The sequence below is a fragment of the Haliotis rubra genome, unplaced genomic scaffold (assembly GCF_003918875.1).
Source record: "Haliotis rubra isolate DU_JTF1 unplaced genomic scaffold, ASM391887v1 Scf282, whole genome shotgun sequence".
Classification (NCBI taxonomy): domain Eukaryota; kingdom Metazoa; phylum Mollusca; class Gastropoda; order Lepetellida; family Haliotidae; genus Haliotis; species Haliotis rubra.
In genome coordinates this window covers 1,002,445-1,030,243 of record NW_025766914.1, presented here as the reverse complement: position 1 = coordinate 1,030,243, position 27,799 = coordinate 1,002,445, and the positions used below count along the sequence as shown (strand labels likewise).

Here is a 27,799-nt window from a genome sequence, read left to right as displayed (position 1 = left end):
CCCAAATATTGGACCCCTAAGCTGTTCTGGACAATTCCATACATCTTTATACCTTATAACTTCTAGAGAGAGAACCATCATGCCGAGGACCCGGGTTCGATTCCCCACATGGGTACAATGTGTGAAGCCCATTTCTGGTGTCCCCAGCCGTGATATTGCTGAAATATTGGTAAAAGCGGCGTAAAACTAAACTCACTCACTAGAGAGAGATATTCAGTTGAAAGCCCAGGCCAAAAGGACATACATTTTACATAGAATGTAATGTATGCAGTTTACCAAATGTATACATTAGTTTCACTGACTTCTAATAACTAGTCACAGCCTGGGGTACATATCTGTAGTACCTGGTTTAAACATATTTTATTCTATTCAAGAAGAAAGAAAAGGATTGGCAAACAAGACTAAATGGCTTATATTAATGCCGCTCCATAATACATGTGAAGGTTCACATTTGTGCATAATCATGTACATATTTATAGTGGTTATATCAAGTTATCTCTGAATAATAACAATCATGGATATCAACAATTTATCTTGGTTTTGTTTCGTGGCCAGTTGATACAAATCAAAAATAACAGAAGCTACAAAACTTTATGAATCAAAACGTTTTGATGTAATAATGAATTGATGGACTGACCGTAGAATAGCCATATTCGTCTGATGAGATACTGAGTTGTTGCCATTTAGCACATCCCGCAGGGAGAAACCTTTCACATAGAAATACGATTCGTATCGAATGGTATTATATTTAGGACACATGAAAAAATAGTGGAACACATCCTCATAATCTTGTGAGCAGGAACAAGAAGCATTATCAGAAATGAAACGATTATACTTATCACTGTTTAAGTCACTGCATCCCAATCTAAGGCGGCAGTACCTGTGCCGACAACGACCCCTTCCGCGTTATTTTCTGTGCATGATCACTGACTATTGCAGGATGGTGTTATGTTGGAGAATATGCATGATGTGCCCTACATGCATACTGGTCAAGTCGGGCCGGAGATCACCGCTGCCATGTCCGTCATCTGTGCGGAGGTGAAGAAGGTCTTCTACCCTGGTCCTGTGGGGGTTCAAGTGTTGGCCGGTGCCAACATGCAGGCTCTGGCGATAGCTAAAGCAGCAGGTAGGTCAGGATCTTACAAGAAATATTGTTTTCAGCAAGGATTAATCATTGCCAATGATTCAAAGAGCTTTTTAGCAGCAATTTAGTGCTGGATTCCAGTGCTATATAAGTGTATATTTTGATTAATTGGTTCATGAAGAATGTATATGGCGCTGACATCTTATGAGGACTGACTGACTGACTGAGTTTGGTTTTAAGCCGCTTTTAGCAATATTCCAGCAACTTCACGGTGGGGGACACCAGAAATGGGCTTCACACATTGTACCCATGTGGGGATTCGAATCAGGGTCTTCGGCGTGACGAGCCAAAGCTTTAACCTATAGGCTACCCCACCGCCCCATCTTATGAGGAATAAGAACACAAAGATATACGTATTATTCACTACATTGAAACTTTGCAAATTCAGATGGTATTGTTGCCAATAAAATATTTCGGATAACTAATTTTTGTATGAAGCATTGTTGTTATGGAGACACATCCTTTAAATTTGAGAAGACGTTCCATAGGTAATCATCTGGAAAATGGGGTTTCCAAACCAAGTCTGGACTCAAACAGTAGGATATTTCCTGTTCCTGTTTTTACATTGTAGCATGTCCTGACGCATGACACATATAATGACACATGTAATGACACATGTAATGACACATAGGCATGATTTACTGTTTTAGTTTAGCACAATTTGGGGATTATGAATGTCATATTTTTCACATAATGCAGATAGGCCTGATTTACTGATATTCTTTTAACCTGACAAATTTTAGTTCAATGGAGTTGGAGGATTATGAAATCCTTTTTCGTCAGCTTATTTGCCTGAGCTATGATGGGAGAAAAGATATTGTGGTGTGTGGTCAAAGGGAGATAATTCAATACTCTTTGTTTTAGGTTGGCATGAACACTTTTGGTTACACAACACCAAATGTTTTCCCATAGACTTCTATAGTAGCCTTATATTTTTTTAAAAATAATCCTGGCTATCAACAGCCATTCCATGTGCACATGGGTACACTCTGGCCTTTAAACTACCATAAAAACACACTATCTGGCCAACTTGTCCGGCTCGTTTTGCGAGCACAGGAAGCGGAACACATCAACCCCAGATCCGCACCAAATGTCACCTACTGGAAAATATCTGTACACACAATAAGCATAAGTCATGGTGATGAAAATCACAGCACTGAATACTTAAAATTGTGGTCAGTTTTAATTACTGGTTGGATATGCTTTTAAAAAACATAAACATCTTACACTATTTCATCCAATCACAGCTGTCACATGTCTTTATCTCTTCATTTGTTTACATACGCATCTCGCTCAGTGAGCAAGCGATTCTCATTTAGTGTAGTATAACCTGTAGGGCTAGTGGTCTAAGGGAGATAATTCATGTTTTTTTGTTTTATGTAACATGTTATATTTGGGATTACACTTTCTTAGTAAAGTACTAATTCTAGTACTTTTTGAGTTGAGTTTATTTTATGTAAATTGCAAAATCATCATTGGGGTGTGTACACTTTTGGGCTAGTGATCTAAGGGAGATATTTCATGTTTTTGTTTTATGTAATTTGCAAAATCATCATTAATTTTTCCATTCTTTTTGTGTAAGAATAAGATGGCTTATGTTGCGAAGGTTTGTTTCTAATGATTCTTTACTTAAAATGATGTCAAGATGATTTCATATGATGCATGTATATGCACATACATTCCAATGTACTGTCTGATGGTATAAGGGAGACAACTCTGTTTTGGTGATAGACCAGCTTTTATCAAGATTTCAGACAACAACAAAATCAGCAATTTACAGAGGCATTAGGTTCCTTCAAAGGAAATGACAAAAGGTGTAACAGTACAAAGTTAACAACCCATCATATATATACAACAGCCTGTTAAATATGCTACATCCGCACAATCCATCATTTGGTTTCAATGTATCCTTCCGTGTTCAGATTTTGAGGACAGACATTTTTGTTTGTTGTTGTTGTTATTGTTGTTCTTCACAGCTTCATTTACAAAACAACCCTGTGTGGTAGATTTTAATAAATGCACAATATATAAACCATTTAGATTTGTTTTTGTTGTTTAAACCTGAAACATCCATTCATTATGTTGCCGATGGTGAATAATGAACATTGAACAGCAGGATTTTATGTGATAGGAAACAGAAATTATTAATTAATTCTTTGATGAAAAAGAAAGATTTGATCAGAATCAGAGACCTTTTCTACGCCATCCAGAGGTTAGAGTGTTCTGTGTTGGTATTGTTCCCTTCAACATGCTGAGGAAAGAATTGTCAGTGGTGACTTGGTGAAAGGGAGGTAATTCACTGCTTGCTATCTTGGATGCAAATCAATCTTTCAGTGTGTGGTCAAAGGGAGATAATTCAATATGCTTTGTTTTAGGTTGGCATGAACACTTTTGGGCTAGTGGTCTAAGGGAGATAATTCATATTTTTTTGTTTTATGTAACATGTTATATTTGGGATTACACTTTCTTAGTAAAGTACTAATTCTAGTACTTTTTGAGTTGAGTTTATTTTATGTAAATTGCAAAATCATCATTGGGGTGTGTACACTTTTGGGCTAGTGATCTAAGGGAGATATTTCATGTTTTTGTTTTATGTAATTTGCAAAATCATCATTAATTTTTCCATTCTTTTTGTGTAAGAATAAGATGGCTTATGTTGCGAAGGTTTGTTTCTAATGATTCTTTACTTAAAATGATGTCAAGATGATTTCATATGATGCATGTATATGCACATACATTCCAATGTACTGGCTGATGGTATAAGGGAGACAACTCTGTTTTGGTGATAGACCAGCTTTTATCAAGATTTCAAACAACAACAAAATCAGCAATTTACAGAGGCATTAGGTTCCTTCAAAGGAAATGACAAAAGGTGTAACAGTACAAAGTTAACAACCCATCATATATATACAACAGCCTGTTATATGCTACATCCGCACAATCCATCATTTGGTTTCAATGTATCCTTCCGTGTTCAGATTTTGAGGACAGACATTTTTGTTTGTTGTTGTTATTGTTGTTCTTTGCAGCTGGGGCGGTGGGGTAGCCTAGTGGTTAAAGCGTTGGCTCGTCACGCCAAAGACCCGGGTTCGAATCCCCACATGGGTACAATGTGTGAAGCCCATTTCTGCTGTCCCCTGCCGTGATGTGCTGGAATATTGCTGAAAGCGGCGTAAAACCATACTCACTCACTCACACCATGATACAACAGGAAAAACATGCAGCACTGTTAATCATTTACTTTTGGTATAAGTGTACATGCCACATTTAGAAGCGTAGACATTTATAAATGGTGACATTTGACAGGTGATGTGGTATACTAAAGAGAACTATACAATTATAACTATCATTTGGTGGATATTGTATTCTAACAGGCATCGAGTCAGTCAGTCAGTCTTTGCAGCTTCATTTACAAAACAACCCTGTGTGGTAGATTTTAAAAAATGCACAATATATACACCATTTAGATTTGTTTTTGTTTATTAAACCTGAAACATCCATTCATTATGTTGCCGATGGTGAATAATGAACATTGAACAGCAGGATTGTATGTGATAGGAAACAGAAATTATTAATTAAATCTATGAGGAAAAATAAAGATAAGTTTGATCAGAATCAGAGACCTTTTGTACGCCAAACAGAGGTTAGAGTGTTCTGTGTTGGTATTGTTCCCTTCAACATGCTGAGGAAAAGAATTGTCAGTGGTGACTTGGTGAAAGGGAGGTAATTCACTGCTTGCTATCTTGGGTGCAAATCAATCTTTTAGTAAATCAAACCAGCTGTTAATTCTTCCCATTTAGAAGAAATAACATCATTAGCATTTAGCCTTGATGTTAACACAGATTAGTATGATCAGTGTTTCCGTTTTCTGGTATATACCTGAAAATTGCCAGTAAAATTTGTTGGGGACCGGTAAATTGAAAGCCAGACGGACGCCGTGTCTGGTAAATAATCATGTATTAAAATAAAAAAATCATGGGTAAGCGAAATCAGTCTTGGCTGTGCTTTCACGGTCGCAAAAATTGTTATGTTTCGGAAATACCCAGGCTAAAAATAACTTTAAAATGAGTACTTACAGTCTGGTAATAGGATACGACCGTCAAATTTCATTCAGTACATTTTGTATTTTTTAACACTGTTTTTTGAGTACAATTTGAAAGAATATAAGCAGTAATTAACAGAGATTTTGAGATTCAAATATTTTGGATTGTTTTCGATTACTTGTGATTCCCGTATACAGCATCAGAAATGCAAAGATTCACTCGAGGAAGAAAATGTTTTGAATTGAAGCACACATAAAATATCCTCCAATTTGTGTAATGCTCAAAGAAATACCTATTCTGTGTTTTAGCTGTTCCTGAAACACTGATCTCAGATTTTTCCCTTTTCATAGTTGCCCTATTTATCTCTATGATTGTATTCACTGGTAGAACCATTGCATACTTTGGTATTACAGGAGAGACTGTCAAGTGTGCTTTTCCATACTATGACTTTCTAAATAACACTCTCTATCTTGCCTACCCTTCAAATATTCTAAGCACTTTTCAGAAATGGCTTTTTTCAATTCATTCTTTTTATACATCCTGAAATTTGAATCATTTCTAGCTTAAGTGGTGCTTACATTTTACAAACCCTTATCTCATTCAGAGAGGATTTTAAGAGCTCTTCAAGACAATCCTTTCAGATTCCTACTTTTACGATGTTAATGAAATTCCTTCTTATCTCTAGGGCTCACATTTGGTGAACTATAGTGTTTCCTTTTGCCTGGTTCTAGTGATCTGTAATTACCCACAGGTCCTACGGATTAGGAAAGAGTTTGCGAGAAATTAAAACTTAAAAAGATTTGACTGAAGTGCAAAATATGTTTGATGGAAAGGGTGTATTCATTTCATGTTCATTTTCTGAATTTCCTCATATGATTGTTGAAATGTTAACAGGAAGCCGAATCATCTTATCTGAGATTATAAATGCAGACTGGATTATTTACAGGCTGTTGTCATATGCCTGGAATATTTCTGTATACAGCTTTAAATAACAAGCACACATTGTATTTGAATCAAAGGAAGTCCTAAATCTGACAAGGAGCCCTGGAGTGTTAAGCTGATTATTAATATTGAGATCCTACACTGAATGTTTACACAGTGGACAGGTGACACAAGCTGCACTTTCTGTTTCCACTAACAAGCATTTTCTGTCGGTATTGTTAATGTTGAAACTCCACGCTGCATGAGGAAGAATGAGTGAGTGAGTATGGTTTTACGCCAAAAAGTCCAAAATACAGCCGCCCGCATCGTCAGCCGTACTTCCAAACACAGTCACATTACCCCAGTTCTAAAGCAGCTCCACTGGTTACCTGTGAGAGCCAGGATTCATTTCAAGACACTCTGCCTCACATACAAGTCCTTTTATGGCAAGGGTCCACCCTACATTGCAGATCTGATCAACCCCTACAGTCCATTGCGCGAACTTCGCTCACAGCAGCAAAACCTTCTGACAGTGCCGAACTACAAACTTGAAACCTTTGGATACAGAACTTTCTCCTACACTGCCCCTGTCTTGTGGAACTCTATCCCCTTTGACCTCAAACACTCTGAATCTCTGGACTCTTTTAAATCAAATCTCAAAACCTACCTCTTTGCTAAATATTATCCTCAATAGCCTTTATTGTTTATGTATTATGCACCTATTCATTGTAGTTTTCTTGCTTTGTATATATAATGTATTTATTTTAAGGTACTTATGTAGCGCCAAGAGCATGCTTCTGAGTGTGGATATGTGCGTTTTAAATATGCACTATTATTATTTTTATTTACGCCGCATTTAGCAATATTCCAGCAATATCATGGCAGGGGACACCAGAAATTGGCTTCACTCATTGTACCCATGTGGGGAATCAAACCTGGATCTTCAGCGTGAAGAGAGGATTCTTTAACCATTAGGCTACCCCACCGCCCCTGAGGAAGAAGAGTGAAAGTGCATTTGTTGGAGTGCATTATTATTTATAATTGTGCTGTATGTGACCATGATGATGAAATTCTACTGAACTTGACATTAAATTATATATTTTATTGGCAGTCACATTCAGCTGAGTTGCTGGAGGCTCCAATGCTTTGCTGGGAAGAGTTGTCTCCCTTGACTTGGCCGTTGATTGGATTACCTGATTCCCTTGACTTCCAGCACGATACTGATTTGTGACCTTGGACATACAGATTTAACACACAGATGTGTGTGGGTTTCACAAAGTATACAATCTGAATCACTTTCATCTCTCGTACGATATTAGTCAACATGCCAAAATATATCTTATATGTGATACTCAACTCACTCACTTAGTGATACAATGCTGTCCGGTAATTCCGTGCACCTAAGCACATAGATCGCAACACGGCACCTAACGTCTCATATTTTGGTGGTTTACCTGACTAAACATGCTGGTATGAACCATATTTACCTAGAAATATAAGTTTTATTGACGACTATAAGATTCCAACGTTGCATTATGCCATACGGTTGACCTTACCTGCGTTGACGACATCGCTTGCTGTCCGGTTATTCTGCGCAGCAACTGATGCGCATAACATCCAGCTGGAGATCTGAAGTATGGAAGCGTATTAGGGCCAGATTATTTTACAAAATCACTTCATCAATGTAAGGAAGAGTGTTTCATATTAAATCCAATTATGAATAATGAAGAAAAAGGTATAAAAGTCTGAAGAAAACAAATTTTCATAAAACTGTCAATTTATCTGTCAATTACTGTTATTCACTTACCTTTAGTGACTAAAAGCCAGTCCCTTGTAGAAATGTCCCCATTCCAAGCGTAAATGTGGTAGCAGATGATGTTTACCTTCGATACGGAAGTACGCTATTGCAGCTGCGCAGAATTACCGGACGTGCGGAATAACGGACTCGCTTGTATACCTGGGGGTCAGTCTTCATCAACCCATGCTTATTGTAACAGGTGACTTAAGGGGATTGGGTGGTCAGGCTCAATATCATCCAATCAGCAGCCACATGCTTCCATCACTACTGAAGTTTACATACGATACTCACTCAGGGAGCAACTGATGTACATTTAGTGTAGTAGAACCTGATTCCCTTGACCTCCACCATGATACTGATGTGTTAACCTTGGATACATTGATTTAACCCCTGCATGTGTCTGGTTTCCACAAAATATACAATGTACATCACTTTCATCTCTCCTACCACATTAGGCTACATGCCAAGATATATCTGAAATATGATACTTAACTCACTCACTTAGTGATATGCCCATGATGATCCGGGTTAGAATGAACCTTCAGTAACCCATGCTTGTCATAAGAGGCAACTAACGGGATCAGGTGGTCAGGCTCGCTGACTTGGTTGAAACATGTCATCATATCCCAATTGAGTAGATCAATGTTCATGCATTTGATCACTGGATTGTCTGGTCCAGACTTGATTGTTTACAGACTGCTGCCATATAGCTGGAATATTGCTTTAAAAAAAGTAAAATAAGAAATTCTACAAGGTATCCCATATTTATGTTAGGATATTGTATAAGTCACCACAGCTCATTGTGTTGCCACTCATCAGCATCCCAGAAACTGTTTCCCCGGCCACGTCATACCAAAAGACGTTAAAATATGGTACTTGTTGGTCCCTGCCTTGCTCTCGGCATTCATGGGTACAACAAGGACTGGTCGGCTCGGAGTCAGTATAATGTGTCTGAGTGGGGTATTCATGCTTCACTGCGGCATGGTATCTCAGTGGGCTAGCACTATAAAACCAGCTTCAGTCTGGGCTAGTACAAGCAGCCGCACATACACATACACACACATGCACGTCATCATATGAGCGACGTTAAACCCAATTTCACCTCACCTCACCTCACCCAGAAACTGGTTGTTACTTTGAATCCGGGTTTACTATGTTTATGGTTTATGGTTCGTCTGCACCATACCCATGCTTGTGAGATTGGTAAATATTTGAGAGCTGTGTATCTTATAGTTTTCCTCCACTAGCCTGACCTGCTGTGATGTAGCTGGAATACTGTTAAAAGCGGAATTAAACTTGACTCACTCACTTTAATGTGGGGCGGTTGGGTAGCCTAATGTTTAAAGTGATCGCTCGTCACGCCGAAGACCCGGGTTTGATTCCCCACATGGGTACAATATGTGAAACCCATTTCTGGTGTCCGTTGTGATATTGCTAGAATATTGCTAAAAGAGGCATAAAGCTCACTCACTCACTCACCCTAAAATAGCTACAATGTTACTGTCTGCCACAATTCACTCATTTTTTAAAATATTCTGTGAGTCATACGGATCATTGTACTGTATTCATCCCCTTTAAACTTTCACAGAGTTGCAGTTTGTGAGAGCCGAGGGTTTCGTTTTCTCGCTCATCGCTGACGAGGGCCTGATGAACGCTTGTGCTGGTGAAGTTCTACGTTATCGTAAACATATCGATGCTGACAATGTCCTCGTGTTCACAGACATCAAGAAGAAACATAGGTAAAATCTGCCATCTTTTTCCGTAACACGTGATAATAGTAGATAAATTTTCTCCTGAAATGTTTTATTGCTGACTTGATAACTTGAAAGTATGTCTCGATAACTTATCCAGATGGTAAATTACTAATGTAGAAGACATTAAAAGACGTTCTTGTTAAAGCTGAAAAAATTGAAAACAATCAGTTCCTGAAGAATGGCTTCTGAAAAATACCAGGCAGCAAAACGTTTTTGTGATTAAACTGTATTTTGCCTGGTGTGAGAGTTGTGCTTCTTTGTCTAATGCAGAAATGTTTTGCTGAAGTGAGGTGTTTAGTTACTGAGCATTGTTCGAGTGTAGGCAGATTTCCAGCAGTATTGTAAATATCAGATGTCAAGAATAGATATCAGTGTCAGAATTACTGTTCACATTTCTAGTAAATGGGACTGAAAAAGTTCCGTTATCTGTATGTGTTGTATGTAGCTGAAAGATAAAATATGTCTGACATTCTGTCAGTATAGAGAGCCTGTGTTCAACTGGATAAACTGTGGTTAAACATTTTAGGGATTGTTTCCCCATCAAACTAAGAAATGTGTCTCATTTTAAAAATATTGTAAAATAATTTTTACAATTTTTTTAATTACCTTTTTTATGTTACAATTTCCATTACAGCAGTTTCATGTTTTCCAACTGAAAGAATTTTAAGTGTACAGTGAATAGTGTTGATTTAAATACATTACCTCTTATATATAGTCCACATACATACAAAGTGCATATACGTTATAGTCAGTTATAGCATTTCTAAAAAGTAAATGGAAGGATGACCAGAAAGAATTAAAATCTTGCATACTTACAATTAGAAAATGCAATGAATTTTAAAATTAGATTTTTTTTAAAGATTGCTAAATATGTAAAGGTTGTCCAAAAGTGAAAAGCATGTTTTATTTATTTATTTTATTGTTACATAATACAATGGGTTGTTAGGAACATGATTTGCTGCTATGGAAACTGTTTGGAACTTGCTGGACATTGTTGGTTTGACTTTGAATGTACGAGTAAGATTCGATGCCCTGATCACATTCAGTGTTTCACAGTATTTAATGTTGGTAGTGTTTTCTTTTCCATACCTTTAGGTCATAATACATTTATTACCAGATTCTTATCTCTGCCAGACTTTCTTAAAAATACCCACATATTTTGTTTCCAGTGTTTGTTCTGCTATGTCATTCTAAACAATACTAGATGCTGACATCTTGTTTTCGGCTTAAATTCAGAACAGTAGAAGAGATTTTATGCTCAGTAAAAACTGCAGCGTAAAAGAACAGGAGAAAGCCAACATCTCAGATTTGCTATCAACCATCACTAGACATGATGATTTAGCTTTTCAGCTATATTTTCTGTCTTGCTAGGCATTGTTTTTTATGCAGAGACAGAGATCACTGTGTATATTTGTCTTGTCAATTAAGCTAAAAATAGCAATCAACTGTTTACACTAATTCAACTAGAAAGTACCCAATGATATAGCTTGCAAGATTGGAAAGAAATGTATTGGAAAGGATTATTTTACCAGTATTTTTCGAGGTCATGTTATTTCAGTTGCGACTTTTGCTGAATCTGTATAACAGAATAATAGGGGCGGTGGGCTAGCCTAGTGGTTAAAGTGTTCGCTCATCACGCCAAAGACCCTTGTTTGATCCCCCACATTGGTACAATGTGTAAAGCCCATTTCTGGTGCCTGCCCCCCACCCCCCCCGTGATATTGCTCGAATATTGCTAAAAGTGCATCAAACCATCTCACTCACTCAGTCACTCATTGAACGAGTTTTATGCAGCACTCAGCAATATTCCAGCTATATGCCAGCAGTCTGTAAATAATAAAGTCTGGACCAGACAATCCAGTGATCAACAGCATGGGCATCGATCTGCACAATTGGGAACTGATGACATGTGTCAACCAAGTCAGCGAGCCTGACCACCCAATCCAGTTAGTTGCCTCTTATGACAAGCAGGGGTTGCTGAAGGCCAATATTCTAACCCGGACCTTCACGGGGTCTCATTGAAAGAATAATGATGATAATTGTAGCGCTTTGGTACACGATAATTCAAGAGTTTTATATCTCATATTAACCATTTGGACAGAAGCAGAAGTGATGAACCCTCTCTATGGTGACATTATAATTAAATTCCGAGGCTAATGTGTAAGATGGGCGGAAGGTGACCAGTCTAACCCTTGTCCATCAGCCAGGCTGTTATTCAGGAAAGCTTTTACATGCCAATCATCCCTTGAAGTGCCCATTTGTAGTTGCCATGTGTCTTAACAAGAGTTCACTCAGAAATCATGTGAAGGAGCTATGGAATATGAGCCCCCTGTGTCTATTAACTTTGCATATATTTCATCAGTCGCCCATCAAGGCAAATTTTGGTGGAAGTTATCGAAAATAACAGATAAAGAAAATCCAATTTTCCAACCATCTATAATGAATCAGTCTCAAAGACATAATGTCAGATCGCAATGTCAAGATATTTTCTCAAACATTGGCGAATAATTTTATGAGCAGTGTGTCATTTCATATGTAAGGAGGAGGTTGGTTGTCATGAAGATTTGATAACTCCTTATATATTCCAGGGTTCGGTTTGCTGCCGGAGGAAATGAAGTTAATTCTGTACAGTAGGGAAGGTGGGGTAGCCTTGTGGTTAAAGTGTTTGCTCACCACACCCGCATTCTGGGTTTGATTCTCTTCCTGGGTACAGTGTGTTCAGCCCATTCTGATCCCCTCAGTGATCTCTCTCTTCCTTCCTGCGGTGGTGGGGTAGCCCAGTGGTTAAAGCGTTCACTTGTCACACTGCAGGTATGGGTTCGATTCCCACATGGGTACAATGTGTGAAGCCCATTTCTGGTGTCCACCGCCGTGATATTGCTGGAATATTGCTAAACTCAGCATAAAACCATACACACTCACTCACTTGCCCACCGCCCTCACTCACTACCACTCGACCACTTGAACAAGCCTTGGGTATCAGTTCTAAATAGGCCTTGAGTATCAGTTCTAAATAGGCCTTAGGTATCAGTTCTAAATAAGCCTTGAGTATCAGTTCTAAATAGGCCTAGGGTATCAGTTCCAAATAGGCCTTGAGTATCAGTGCTTAACAGTTCTAAATAGGCCTTGAGTATCAGTTCTAAATAGGCCTTCAGTTCTAAATAGGCCTTGAGTATCAGTTCTAAATAGGCCTAGGGTATTAGTTCTAAATAGGCCTTGAGTATCAGTGCTAAACAGTTCTAAATAGGCCTTGGGTATCAGTTCTAAATAGGCCTTGAGTATCAGTTCTAAATAGGCCTTGAGTATCGGTTCTAAATAGGCCTTGAGTATCAGTTCCAAATAGGCCTTGAGTATCAGTGCTAAACAGTTCTAAATAGGCCTTGGGTATCAGTTCTAAATAGGCCTTGAGTATCAGTTTTAAATAGGCCTTGAGTATCAGTGCTAAATAGGCCTTGGGTATCAGTTCTGAATAGGCCGTGAGTATCAGTTCTAAATAGGCCTTGAGTATCAGTTCTAAATAGGCCTTGAGTATCAGTTCTAAATAGGCCTTGAGTATCAGTTCTAAATAGGCCTTGGGTATCAGTTCTAAATAGGCCTTGAGTATCAGTTCTAAATAGGCCTTGAGTATCAGTTCTAAATAGGCCTTCTAAATAGGTATCAGTTCTAAATAGGCCTTGGGTATCAGTTCTAAATAGGCCTTGAGTATCAGTTCTAAATAGGCCTTGGGTATCAGTTCTAAATAGGCCTTGGGTATCAGTTCTAAATAGGCCTATCAGTTCTAAATATCGGTTCTAAATGAGGCCTTATCAGTATCAGTTCTAAATAGGCCTTGAGTATCAGTTCTAAATAGGCCTGCAGTTCTAAATAGGCCTTGTATCAGTTCTAAATAGGCCTTGGGTATCAGTTCTAAATAGGCCTTGAGTATCAGTTCTAAATAGGCCTTGGGTATCAGTTCTAAATAGGCCTAGGGTATCAGTTCTAAATAGGCCTTGGGTATCAGTTCTAAATAGGCCTTGAGTATCAGTTCTAAATAGGCCTTGGGTATCAGTTCTAAATAGGCCTTGGGTATCAGTTCTAAATAGGCCTTGGGTATCAGTTCTAAATAGGCCTTGAGTATCAGTTCTAAATAGGCCTTGAGTATCAGTTCTAAATAGGCCTTGGGTATCAGTTCTAAATAGGCCTTGGGTATCAGTTCTAAATAGGCCTTGAGTATCAGTTCTAAATAGGCCTTGAGTATCAGTTCTAAATAGGCCTTGGGTATCAGGCCTAAAGGCCTTGAGTATCAGTTCTAAATAGGCCTTGGGTATCAGTTCTAAATAGGCCTTGGGTATCAGTTCTAAATAGGCCTTGAAGTATCAGTTCTAAATAGGCCTTGGGTATCAGTTCTAAATAGGCCTTGGGTATCAGTTCTAAATAGGCCTTGAGTATCAGTTCTAAATAGGCCTTGAGTATCAGTTCTAAATAGGCCTTGGGTATCAGTTCTAAATAGGCCTTGGGTATCAGTTCTAAATAGGCCTTGAGTATCAGTTCTAAATAGGCCTTGAGTATCAGTTCTAAATAGGCCTTGAGTATCAGTTCTAAATAGGCCTTGGGTATCAGTTCTAAATAGGCCTTGGGTATCAGTTCTAAATAGGCCTTGAGTATCAGTTCTAAATAGGCCTTGAGTATCAGTTCTAAATAGGCCTAGGGTATCAGTTCTAAATAGGCCTTGGGTATCAGTTCTAAATAGGCCTTGAGTATCAGTTCTAAATAGGCCTTGGGTATCAGTTCTAAATAGGCCTTGGTATCAGTTCTAAATAGGCCTTGAGTATCAGTTCTAAATAGGCCTTGGGTATCAGTTCTAAATAGGCCTTGAGTATCAGTTCTAAATAGGCCTTGAGTATCAGTTCTAAAACAGGCCTTGGTATCAGTTCTAAATAGGCCTTGGTATCAGTTCTTAAATAGGCCTTGGTATCAGTTCTAAATCTTGAGTATCAGTTCTAAATAGGCCTTGGGTATCAGTATCTAAATAGGCCTTGGGTATCAGTTCTAAATAGGCCTATCAGTTCTAAATAGGCCTTGGGTGTCAGTCAGTTCTAAATAGGCCTTGAGTCAGTTCTAAATAGGCCTTGGGTTCTAAATATCAGTCAGTTCTAAATAGGCCTTTGAGTATTGGCCTTGGGTATCAGTTCTAAATAGGCCTTGAGTATCAGTTCTAAATAGGCCTTTGGTATCAGTTCTAAATATAGGCCTTGAGTATCAGTTCTAAATAGGCCTTGAGTATCAGTTCTAAATAGGCCTTGGGTATCAGTTCTAAATAGGCCTTGGGTATCAGTTCTAAATAGGCCTTGGGTATCAGTTCTAAATAGGCCTTGAGTATCAGTTCTAAATAGGCCTTGAGTATCAGTTGAGTATCAAAATAGGCCTTGGGTATCAGTTCTAAATAGGCCTTGGGTATCAGTTCTAAATAGGCCTTGGTATCAGTTCTAAATAGGCCTTGAGTATCAGTTCTAAATAGGCCTTGGAGTATCAGTTCTAAATAGGCCTTGGTATCAGTTCTAAATAGGCCTTGAGTATCAGTTCTAAATAGGCCTTGAGTATCAGTTCTAAATAGGCCTTGAGTATCAGTTCTAAATAGGCCTAGGGTATCAGTTCTAAATAGGCCTTGGGTATCAGTTCTAAATAGGCCAGTGAATAGGCCTTGGATATCAGTTCTAAATAGGCCTTGGGTATCAGTTCTAAATAGGCCTTGGGTATCAGTTCTAAATAGGCCTTGGGTATCAGTTCTAAATAGGCCTTGAGTATCAGTGCTAAATAAGCCTGCAGTATCAGTTCTATAGAAATAGAAATTTACGGTCAGTTCAAATGTTTCTTCTCTTCAATTGTTGCCTATGGCACTGAGTCTTATGACAGAACCAAACAACTACTTAAACATATCAGTGCAAAATGCCTAGAAATTGTCCTCAAATGTTTCTTCTCTTCAATTGTTGCCATTAGCTTAATATTCTGTAGTGGTGTAGCTATTGTCTCAGTGGTCTGTTTGTCTCATGTAGGATTTTTCACAGTGCTTAATGTTCCTTTTGGATACCCGGCAAGAATCGACCCCTCTGTCATAATATTGGTCTGATTTAGTCGACTCCAACAGGGATCTGAAGCATGTTACAGTGTGTGACCTGATTGTGTCATTGTATTCTGAAAACATGGATATTTGTTCATGCTATCGACCACTAGTTTATCAGTCAAGTATCAATGATGTACAACCCACTGTGATAGGACTGTTATATGGTTGAAAGCTTCTGACTACTCTGTGTGTTGACCGTTACAGTGCCCACACTATCACCGAAGATGTCAGCATTGTAGAGACGGCCAAGGCAGCAGAGTTCTTCCTTAGCGATGGCGTCGTGGTTACAGGCGGCGCTACAGGAATGGCTGCCAGCACTCAGGAAGTAGCAGGTGGGATACGCACATATTTAATATTGTTGGTCGTAGGTCAATATTTGTCAAGATTATACTTGCAGTCACGTTTGTCATGTTGCAAAATAGACATATTTTCATTGTTGAGATCCATGAGAAGAGATGGCTGACAGGGTCTAGTGGAAGGAGTACCTGTCTGGACAGCAGCGTGCAGGGGTTTGATCCTGGTTGCGTAGTACCAAAAAATGTTAAAAGATGGTAGTTGTTGTTTCCTTGCCTGGTAATCAGCATTAAGGAGATGAAATAAACACTTCATGTCTGCTTGTCACATTGACCTAGTTAAATACAAGCAGATACACATACACATGCATGCATGTCACTGTAGGACTGCACCCGTGAAGATCAGAATTAATCTTCAGTAACCCATGATTGTCGTAAGAGGCGACTAACGGGATCGGGTGGTCAGGCTCGCTGACTGGGTTGACACATGCCATTTTATCCCAATTGCATAGATCAATGCTCATGCTGTTGATCACTGGATTGTCTGGTCCAAACTTGATTATTTACAGACTGCCGCCATATAGCTGGAATATTGCTGAGTGTGGAATAAAACTCACGCACCCACCCACCCACTAACTGTATGACTGCAATGATTTTGTATGCAATTTATCAACTTCTGAAGTTGTTGTCTACCCTAAGTGAAAAATATGGTTCTTTTTCATTTTCACCCAGTTTTAATGTGCATGAAAATGTTTAAGTTGTTGGGATATTTTTCCTCTTCACATTACTTTCTTTTTCATATGCATGATCATTGCCAGAAGCATTATTAATAGTGAAGACAATATTGATTTTTGAAAAAATCCTGAAAAGAACTCACCTGTAACCCAATATAAATCTTTCCTCATATATCTTTGTCTATGTTTCTGCTGTAGAATTATAAAATTTGTGGAAAGATTTTTTCAGTTTCAAGTATTAGGACAGATCAATTTTATTTCTTGTTTTACGGATCCGCCGGTCATATTATTTCAAGAATAAGAAAATAAATATTAAGTAATTTTCCCCGCTTAAAAAATAAAATCCTAATGTTTTTATTTGCCAAGAATGTAAACTTCAAAAAAATATAAGATTTTATTGTTTTTTGCCCCATATACACTTCATATATTGCCAAAAGTAAAACACTTTTAGTATTTTAAAGTAATATCACTTTGGCTGGTGATTTTTATTTTTATATTTTTTCCCTCCTGCCTTTATGTTTTCTGAGGACAAAAAGTCCATAAAACAAGAAATAAAATTGGTCTGGCCTTAGGAAGAAAAATCAAGGAGGAATTCAAGACAGTGTTTTTGAAACATAATAGTTGTCTCAGCGTTGGTCTTCAAAGCCAGCAGTGAAATATTGAAGAAGAAATTTGCTGGGTATTGTTGATGTTGTATTGCTGCAAGACTTTTCCCACCTTGGATGTCAAAATTAGGGTGTTTGTGGTTTAGTGAAACATTGGTCTGTTAGATTATAGTTTGATACTAAAACATTTGAAATAAGCGAGGGAATTTGTTTCATTTTAAGATTATCTCCGAATTATTGATGATAGATACTGAGAGAACATTTACTTTTAACATTTGTTTTATGTGAAAGAAATGTGTTCTCGTGAAAATGTTGGGGTTATCAATAGATAAATTGTTTATGAAATATTTTTTATTTGAGGTGTGCGCATTTTATCTTCTGCAATGCGTGTTCGGGGGGTGATAAAATGGACTCTGTCGATATGTGCATCCATCCAGCTGTGCAACATGTTGTTTTTGGAGCAAATCTTGAAAACTGTTTATTTCTTCTTTATTTGGCCAAATTAAAGGTGTAGTGGTGAACTGGTGCCTTTTGATAGTTTGGGGTTTTTAAACTCTATGTTGTTTCAGTTTCCATAGCAACAACTTAAACTTAAGATGGCAGTTGTAGTCCTTTCTGCAGCAGATTGTAAAATGATATTTCTTCACCAAACTTGGCACGTAGGTAGGTCAAGTGTTGAAGTGCTCTCTTTTAACGAACTGTGCAAGGTGGAAGAAGCGATAGGATCAGACAGTCAGGGCCTATATTTTCGAAGTTCTCTTAGTGCTAAGATAGTCGTAAGTTAATGTTAATGTATGGCACTTACGACTATCTTAGCGCTAAGAGAGCTTCGAAAATCTAGGCCCAGGTTTACTGTCTAGGTTAATGTATGTCAGTGTATTCCAATTGGGTACATCTATGTTCATTATGTTAATCACTGGATTCAGTTATTTACAGACAACTTTCATATAATGTCTATTTTTCCTTATCCTGACTCATGCTTATTGCTTGTCTCCCTTTCCTTCCGAATGCTAGTGGAACACTTGAATCCCCTTTTGAAGCTCCCTTCAAAAAAGCGGACGTAAAATCACTTACCAGGAGTCATCTCCCTTCTCAGGCTTTGGCGGGAAACGGCGCCACCTGTCTCCCATGCTCCTCACTCTCTCCTGAGTCATGAGTCAGGATAAGTATAAAATATCAATTTTATTCAGAAAATTACATTTTAGTGGCATTTAGAAGTTGTATGTAGATGTCCAAGATGTTTTTATAGATTAAACTTCTTTTTTATTTCCCTCACAACGTTTCGGGACCATTCCATTCGGGACATATGTCATAGTGACGACATCATAGTCTCAACTGGCAGTTCACCTGATGAAGGGACCTGGAATGGTCCCGGAAACGTTGTGAGGGAAATAAAAAAGAAGTTTAATCCATAAAAATATCTTGGACAACTTTCATATAGATGGAACATTGCTGACTGCAGAGTTAATCAACAAGCAAATAACCAACAAAGAACATAGTTTCACCCGCATCATTACCAAAACCCCTTCTCTCATTATTCTCTAGTCTAGGGCTGGGACGGGTACTCGGGTACTTGAGTCCGGGTTGGGTACACCTGGAATCGAGTCCTATTTCTAGGAATCGAGTACCCGGAAAGGGAGAGAACTCTGTAATGACAAGGGCAGATAATAACTTGTCTCTTTCATAATTGACGTAACACCCATTTACATAATTGGTATTGTCCAATTAATGAAGGTTATTATTAACGACTGTAATTTATCTACGCATGAGCGGCGGGAACGAAAAGTTCTGTGTTTTAACAAGGAATGTACGTAATGCTGATAGTCTTTATATTGGTTAAATAGACGTAAATTAAATAACCTAAGATCTGTTTTAATGTCTTATTGCCATCCTTTCAAGTTTCTATAATAATCTCTGTCAACCCGTGATTGAATATTCAGACAGTTGACAGAAACGCCGTATTCCTTACATTTCCGGGTACTCGATTCCGATTCGGGTAAGCACATGCGGGTACTCGATTCCATTTATTCCTACCCGTCCCAGCCCTACTCTAGTCCTTAAGTACCACTGGATGTGTTCTTCTTTCTTCACTTGATAAACAAAACCATGAACATACTTCTACTCTGGTTGATGGGTAGCCAAGTGGTTAAAGTATTCAGTTGTCCTGCCTAAGGCTGTGGTTTGATTCCCTCAGTGGGGACCATGTGTGTAGTCCTTATCTAGTGTTTCTTTTGTCATATTGCCAGAATATGGCTAAAAGTGGTGTAAAACTATACTTATTCACTCACTCAAATCCCTATAGACCTTCCTCCCAAATCAGACTTGTGAAGATTCAGTTTAGAATTGATCTTCAGTAACCCATGCTTGTCGAAAGAGGCGACTTACGGGATTGGGTGGTCAGGCACGCTGACTTGGTTGACACATATCACTGTTTCATAATTGCATAGATCAATGCTCATGCTGTTCATCACTGGATTGTGTAGTCCAAACTCTATTATTCACAGAACGGTGCCATATAGCTGGAATATTGCTGTGTGCAGTGTTAAAAAATTAAACAAACAAGCATAAATTTAGATGCTTGATTGGCATTTTAGAAGTTGCCATTTGATAAACATAAAGAATATATATGGAGTAAAAGAAGATGAAATCCAGAAAATTCTTTAGGTTCATAAGCATAACTTTGTCCATATCAGTACGGTTTTGTTGTGCATAGATGTCACAGAGTATTCAGGATGTGAAATACTCCAGGGTGTTATTCAGGAATGGGGGTTACAGGGAGATCGCATGGTTTCATTATATTTTGGATTATTTTTTAGGAACATTTTTTTTTCTATAAATATTTCCGAGACTAGATGATAGTCTCAATGAGGGGCGGTGGGGTAGCCTAGTGGTTAAAGCGTTGGCTCGTCACGCCGAAGACCCGGGTTCGAATCCCCACATGGATACAATGTGTGAAGCCCATTTCTGGTGTCCCCTGCCGTGATGTTGCTGGAATATTGCTAAAAGCGGCGTAAAACCAAACTCAGTCAGTCAGTCTAAATCTCAGTGTATAGTAAATGTTTTAAAAATGTAGTGGTGGTGGTGTATGGTCCTGTGCATAGAGCTCCGATCACAAATCAGTTAAAGTTAAGCAACGTTTGGTGCGGTGAGTCCTTGGATGGGTGGCCATGTTTGGCAGCTTGACTCCTGAGAGTTTCTAGGACATCAGTCCTGCCCCACAACGAATCATGAGTTGAGAGACTTGTGGTGTCACCTTGGCTAAGTGACTTAGTTCGAAATGTGACTCTGTCCACCCAGCAGTAAATGGGTACCTGGTATGATACGATGGTAGTCTGAATTTGAACCTTGATCGCCTGACAGGCGACCGGTTGTATTCTCCACAGGGAGTGTCCTGTACTCGTTGACCAGGGGTAATATATCAGGCTTTGAGCATACAATATGCATGGATAAATGCGCAATATAAATTGGACTATTATTATTATTATTATTAAAAATGTAGGGTAACTAATTAAAATGGAAATGAAATTGCAAAATCTATTTTATTCATGTAATTTAGTACTAGATTTTCACAAAAATATCAAAATATGTTTTGGGACATACTTTAATTATACGGTGCATGTTTTAAAGGAAATCGATCAGGCAGAAAATAAAGAAGTGTTGCAGGTTCCAAGGTTTATACTGTGTGACCCTCGTTCGATAACGGTTCATATACGTATGAACTCATGCACAGTTATTTCAGCTCTTTGATAATTAATTTTGTCAGCTTATATAGTTATGTATATGTATTAGTTATTCTCCAGTGGTGGAATACTAGTGGCTGTAGATCAACCTATTACTTCGGAATTTCATATAAAAAGTATTGGCATATGAACATGAATATATTAATGTAATTGCCATCTGTTGCCATATTAGCTGAATTACAAATAGTCATTACTTCCAAAATTATCAACCAGATTGGATATAACTTATGCATTTACATTTATATACATTTGAATGTAAAGAGATGAAGAGATGATGAGCAATGCTTTGTAGTAATGCAAACTGCGTATCCAGATTGATGTTTCTATGCATTTATGAAACTGCTTGTATGTACCTCATATGCAACAATTAAAAGTGTACTTGATTATGTGTGTTTGTTTTTTGAAAACAACACATGTATTGTTCCTGCATGAAGTGACTCATAGCAAAACAGATTATTTTTAGAATTATTTGCATCGTATTTCATTACGAATACATTACTTAGCTTTATTGTTACAATTAAAAAATTTAGATTAGCTTGTGCCTAAATTCTCATTTTATTTCTGTAATTTGCTTAGTTTCAGTTTTCTGGTCTTATCTATTTTCCATTCTCCATTGAAATGTCCCAAATTGTTAGCTGTGGTCTGTGTATCGAGCACCTAGAGCTAAGTAGGAATATAGATCCCCAGGAAACGGTGCTTGTCAGCATCACTGGATTGTCTGGTTCCAATGGGGCGGTGGGGTAGCCGAATGGTTAAAGCGTTGGTTCGTCACGCCGAAGACCCGGGTTCGAATCCCCACATGGGTACAATGTGTAAAGCCCATTTCTGGTGTCCCCCGCCGTGATGTTGCTGGAATATTGCTAAAAGTGGCGTCAAGCCAAACTTAGTCAGTCAGTCAGTCTTTAATATTTATCAATAATCACGGATATTCCTTTGATGATCAGTCTCTATGATCTATATTGTCCTTCTGCATGTTTACCTATTGAAATTCTTTAAATAAGAAGTTTGTCTGACCTAAAACATTATCTAATAGAAATAGACTTTTGAGACAAATCAGTCTCCAATATTTCTTCTCTATGAGTGATACACTATATTGTTCGTGACCATCAAACCTCGATCAATTGATCCAAGCTTCCTGTATTTAGAAGTTCATCAATTTTCTTTCTTCAGAAAGTGATTCTTCTGGTTCTTCTGGTTCCAATGTGATTATTTATAGACCCATCATACAGCTCCAAATTTGTTGAATTCCACAAGAGGAAGAAGGAGAAGAAGAAGAAGAACAACAACAACAACAGCATCAAGACGCAAATATTAAGAAATGCCAGTCATATTTGAACATCCCAACAGCAGCAATAATTCAGCATTAAACAACAACAACAACAACAGCAACAACAATACCTAGAGCACTTTTGCAGCCTAGGATAATTACGCCCTGAAGGCTTACAAAGTCGTTCTTCTTGTCCATTTTGTGTCATATATTATGGGGCACTTAAGGCGAACTTAAATATGTAGTGACTTTGTTTCTAGCATTTTCGGAGAATTATGTTGTTTGAACAATTTTGTTATTTTCTTTTTCACCAGATGTTTCAATGCACATTGAGCAGAAACATAAAGTACTCTTTAGCTGAGCCTAGCTACAGCTTAATGTCAGATTGTCTAATTGCATGTTGTCGGTTTCATTTTCATTCTTTTTAGCATTTTCGACATTTTCTGAAACATCACAAATGATGCTGGTTATTTTATCATTCTTGCGAGTACCCTTCTTCTAGTTCATCACGGCCATTAATCTGTACCCGGCTGTCATTATACCATACAATCTTCAGAATTTCAACAGAATTATTCTTTATTGTAATTGTCCATAATCAGTTGTGCAGGAAATAGTATTTTGTTGCCCCACAGCTCCCCTGCATACACAAGGCAGGAAACCTCACTTCTTTCCCTGTGTGTGATTGCAGCATTCAGGTTTAATCTAGCACATTTTGCAAGTTTTTCACAGTCCACATGTTCGGTTAATGTTTCTATTCACAATAAGCATCATAGTTATTACAGCATATACATGTTCAGTATTTCAGACTGCATCAGTGATGCTTTGTTTGTGTGTTGTTTAACGCCACTCTTAGCAACATTCCAGCTGTAAATAATCGAGTCTGGACCAGACAATCCAGTGATGAACACACAGTTGGGATACGATGACATGTGTCAACCTGGTCAGCGAGCCTGTCCACCCAATCCCGTTAGTCGCCTCTTACGACAAGAATGGGTTGCTAAAGACCAATCCTAACCTGGATCTTCAAGGGTCTGCGTCAGTGATGCTTTAAATCTGATTTCAGTAAAATTCCTATTGTCTGGCTCTCTCTGTGTGTCAGTGACTTTCTTGGAATGATAGATAAAAATTTAATAAGAATAAAATTGCTGTCTTCTTTGATGTGTTTCAGAGATGCCAATTTCGTATATTCTTTTTTACCTGAAATGAAAAACCTTTCCACCAAGGATTCAGAATGTTTTTCCGAAATTCTCCAATATGTTTATCAGACAACAACTTTGGTAATTATTGTTTAATTTTAAACCTTATTTCACCATTGTTCTGCATCTAAGACAATGGGGCACAATGTGTTAAGCCCATTTCTGGTGTCCCCCGCCGTGATATTGCTGGAATATTGCTAAAAGCGGCGTAAAACTAAACTCAGTCAGTCAGTCAGTCTAAGACAATGACGATGAAAGGTTCTTGGTTCAGTTCGTGTGAGCTACTCTTGCTGTGTCAATAACTTGTAGATGTACGATATCAGAAAGTCATTACATTCAAACACTTATGTTCTCTGACGTGAATTGCGTTAAATATCTTTCCTCAAGCGTTGAATTATTTGGAATGCTCAGGGCACTTGAAAATGGATAAGTGAGTGAGTTCAGTGACTGTGTGAGTGGTTCACTGACTGTCTAACTGACCGTTATCGCTGGCTTTGATGGCGGCAGAATCAGTGTCCGGAAATAACTGCATGTTGCCATTATCGTCAGTATCTGGGTTACAGGAACGCTTCTCCCTAATTACCCTGCTGTGAGATATTGAATCTAAGTAGATCTTAATTGTATCACAGTCATGCGGCACTGTTAGATTAACAGATAGAATTACGTTGATGAAGTTTCTAGAAGTAATACTATGTAAAAAATGTTGATTGTAGAACATGGTGATTTTATGTGATCTTTGTCAAAAACATCGCTTTCTGATAATAATTTACTGCTGCTTTTGGCAGTATTCTAGATGCATTGACTGGTCTGGGATTTAGTGTTATTCCAGGTGTAAAGTGTATTCTAATATTCCAAGTGTATAGTACTTTGTTAATAGTCAAAGTGTATTGTTTATATTCCAGGTGCATTGTTCATTGTGCATTGCTTGCATTCTAGGTGTGTAGTGTATTGTTAATATTTCAGTGTATAGTGTATTTGTATTTATTCCTGGTGTGTTGACCTATGTTTAGTGTATAGTTTATATTCCAGATGTGTTGAGCTTTGTACAGTTTATAGTTTGTATTCCATTTACATTTATATGTACATAATGTACAGTTTATATTCCAGGTGTGTTGAGCTTTGTACAGCGTATAGTTTATATTCCAGGTGTGTTGATCTGTATACAGCATATAGTTTATATTCCAGGTGTGTTGATCTGTATACAGCGTATAGTTTATATTCCAGGTGTGTTGATCTGTATACAACGTATAGTTTATATTCCAGGTGTGTTGAGCTTTGTACAGTTTATAGTTTGTATTCCAGGTGTGTTGATATGTATACAGCATATAGTTTATATTCCAGATGTGTTGATCTGTATACAGCATATAGTTTATATTCCAGGTGTGTTGATCTGTATACAGCGTATAGTTTATATTCCAGGTGTGTTGATCTGTATACAACGTATAGTTTATATTCCAGGTGTGTTGAGCTTTGTACAGTTTATAGTTTGTATTCCATTTACATTTATATGTACATAATGTACAGTTTATATTCCAGGTGTGTTGAGCTGTGTTTAGTGTACAGTTTATATTCCAGGTGTGTTGATATGTATACAGCATATAGTTTATATTCCAGATGTGTTGAGCTTTGTACGGTTTATAGTTTGTATTCCATTTACATTTATATGTACATAATGTACAGTTTATTTTCCAGGTGTGTTGAGCTGTGTTTAGTGTACAGTTTATATTCCAGGTGTGTTGATATGTATACAGCATATAGTTTATATTCCAGGTGTTGAGCTTTGTACAGCGTATAGTTTATATTCCAGGTGTGTTGATATGTATACAGCGTACAGTTTATATTCCAGGTGTGTTGAGCTGTATACAGCATATAGTTTATATTCCAGGTGTTGAGCTTTGTACAGCGTATAGTTTGTATTCCAGGTGTGTTGATATGTATACAGCGTACAGTTTATATTCCAGGTGTGTTGAGCTGTATACAGCATATAGTTTATATTCCAGGTGTGTTGAGCTTTGTACAGCATATAGTTTGTATTCCAGGTGTGTTGATATGTATACAGCGTATAGTTTATATTCCAGATGTGTTGATCTGTATACAGCGTATAGTTTATATTCCAGGTGTGTTGATCTGTATACAGCGTATAGTTTATATTCCAGGTGTGTTGATATGTATACAGCGTATAGTTTATATTCCAAGTGTGTTGATATGTATACAGCGTAAAGTTTATATTCCAGGTGTGTTGAGCTTTGTACAGCATATAGTTTATATTCCAGGTGTGTTGAGCTGTGTTTAGTGTACAGTTTATATTCCAAGTGTGTTGATATGTATACAGCATATAGTTTATATTCCAGATGTGTTGAGCTTTGTACAGTTTATAGTTTGTATTCCATTTACATTTATATGTACATAATGTACAGTTTATATTCCAGGTGTGTTGAGCTGTGTTTAGTGTACAGTTTATATTCCAGGTGTGTTGATATGTATACAGCGTATAGTTTATATTCCAGGTGTGTTGAGCTTTGTACAGTTTATAGTTTGTATTCCATTTACATTTATATGTACATAATGTACAGTTTATATTCCAGGTGTGTTGATCTGTATACAGCGTACAGTTTATATTCCAGGTGTGTTGATATGTATACAGCGTATAGTTTATATTCCAGGTGTTGAGCTTTGTACAGCGTATAGTTTGTATTCCAGGTGTGTTGATATGTATACAGCGTACAGTTTATATTCCAGGTGTGTTGAGCTGTATACAGCATATAGTTTATATTCCAGGTGTGTTGAGCTGTGTTTAGTGTACAGTTTATATTCCAGATGTGTTGATCTGTATACAGCGTATAGTTTATATTCCAGGTGTGTTGATCTGTATACAGCGTATAGTTTATATTCCAGGTGTGTTGATATGTATACAGCGTATAGTTTATATTCCAAGTGTGTTGATATGTATACAGCGTATAGTTTATATTCCAGATGTGTTGATATGTATACAGCGTATAGTTTATATTCCAGATGTGTTGATCTGTATATAGCGTATAGTTTATATTCCAGGTGTGTTGATCTGTATATAGCATATAGTTTATATATTCCAGGTGTGTTGATCTGTATATGTATATAGTTTATATTCCAGGTGTGTTGATCTGTATACAGCATATAGTTTATATTCCAGGTGTGTTGATCTGTATACAGCGTATAGTTTATATTCCAGATGTGTTGATATGTATACAGCGTATAGTTTATATTCCAGGTGTGTTGATCTGTATACAGCATATAGTTTATATTCCAGGTGTGTTAATATTAATACAGCATATAGTTTATATTCCAGGTGTGTTGATCTGTATACAACGTATAGTTTATATTCCAGGTGTGTTGATCTGTATACAGCGTATAGTTTATATATTCCAGGTGTGTTGATCTGTATACAGCGTATAGTTTATATTCCAGGTGTGTTGATATGTATATAGCATATAGTTTATATTCCAGATGTGTTGATCTGTATACAGCGTATAGTTTATATTCCAGATGTGTTGATCTGTATACAGCGTATAGTTTATATTCCAGGTGAGTTGATATATATACAGCATATAGTTTATATTCCAGATGTGTTGATCTGTATACAACGTATAGTTTATATTCCAGATGTGTTGATCTGTATACAGCATATAGTTTATATTCCAGGTGTGTTGATCTGTATACAGCATATTGTTTATATTCCAGATGTGTTGATCTGTATACAGCGTATAGTTTATATTCCAGGTGTGTTGATCTGTATAGAGCATATATACTACCCATCAAAAGTTTAGACTCACTAGTGTAAATGTAGCCACTTACTTGTCCACTGTTCTAAACTAGCTTTTTGCAAAATATTCCATACTGTTTAAAGGTACTGTTTAGTTATGAACTGGTGTATTGTAAAACATATTCGTAACATTGAAAAGATTATTGTCATGAGTTCAGTAAATGATTAAAATCTGTGAAAATTGGCGAATTCTTAACAAAACTTTACACCAAAACGAATCTGTTCACATGCACGACATTTGCTCATGCCTTTCTCAATTTGAAGCATCATCCTTGTGCAATTCATCTGCATAAGGTTTTCAGTTGGTTCCCCCAAGTTGGTGGAGAAATTCATCTTCGATGTAACCACATACATATACATAACATATAGTGAGTGCTTTCAGTGAGTCTAAACTTTTGATGGGTA

The 27,799-nt window shown here is 37.5% G+C and overlaps 1 protein-coding gene across 1 annotated transcript in view; it reads left to right on the top strand.

Moving 5' to 3' along the window:
• Window positions 1–27,799, top strand: part of LOC124281334 (uncharacterized protein F13E9.13, mitochondrial-like) — a 32,767-nt gene that overhangs the window by 2,736 nt on the left and 2,232 nt on the right. The window contains exons 3-5 of the mRNA XM_046717369.1: window positions 940–1,126; window positions 9,495–9,645; window positions 15,965–16,092. Coding sequence (XP_046573325.1) covers window positions 940–1,126; window positions 9,495–9,645; window positions 15,965–16,092 — 466 coding nt within the window. The remainder of the gene's footprint in view (window positions 1–939; window positions 1,127–9,494; window positions 9,646–15,964; window positions 16,093–27,799) is intronic.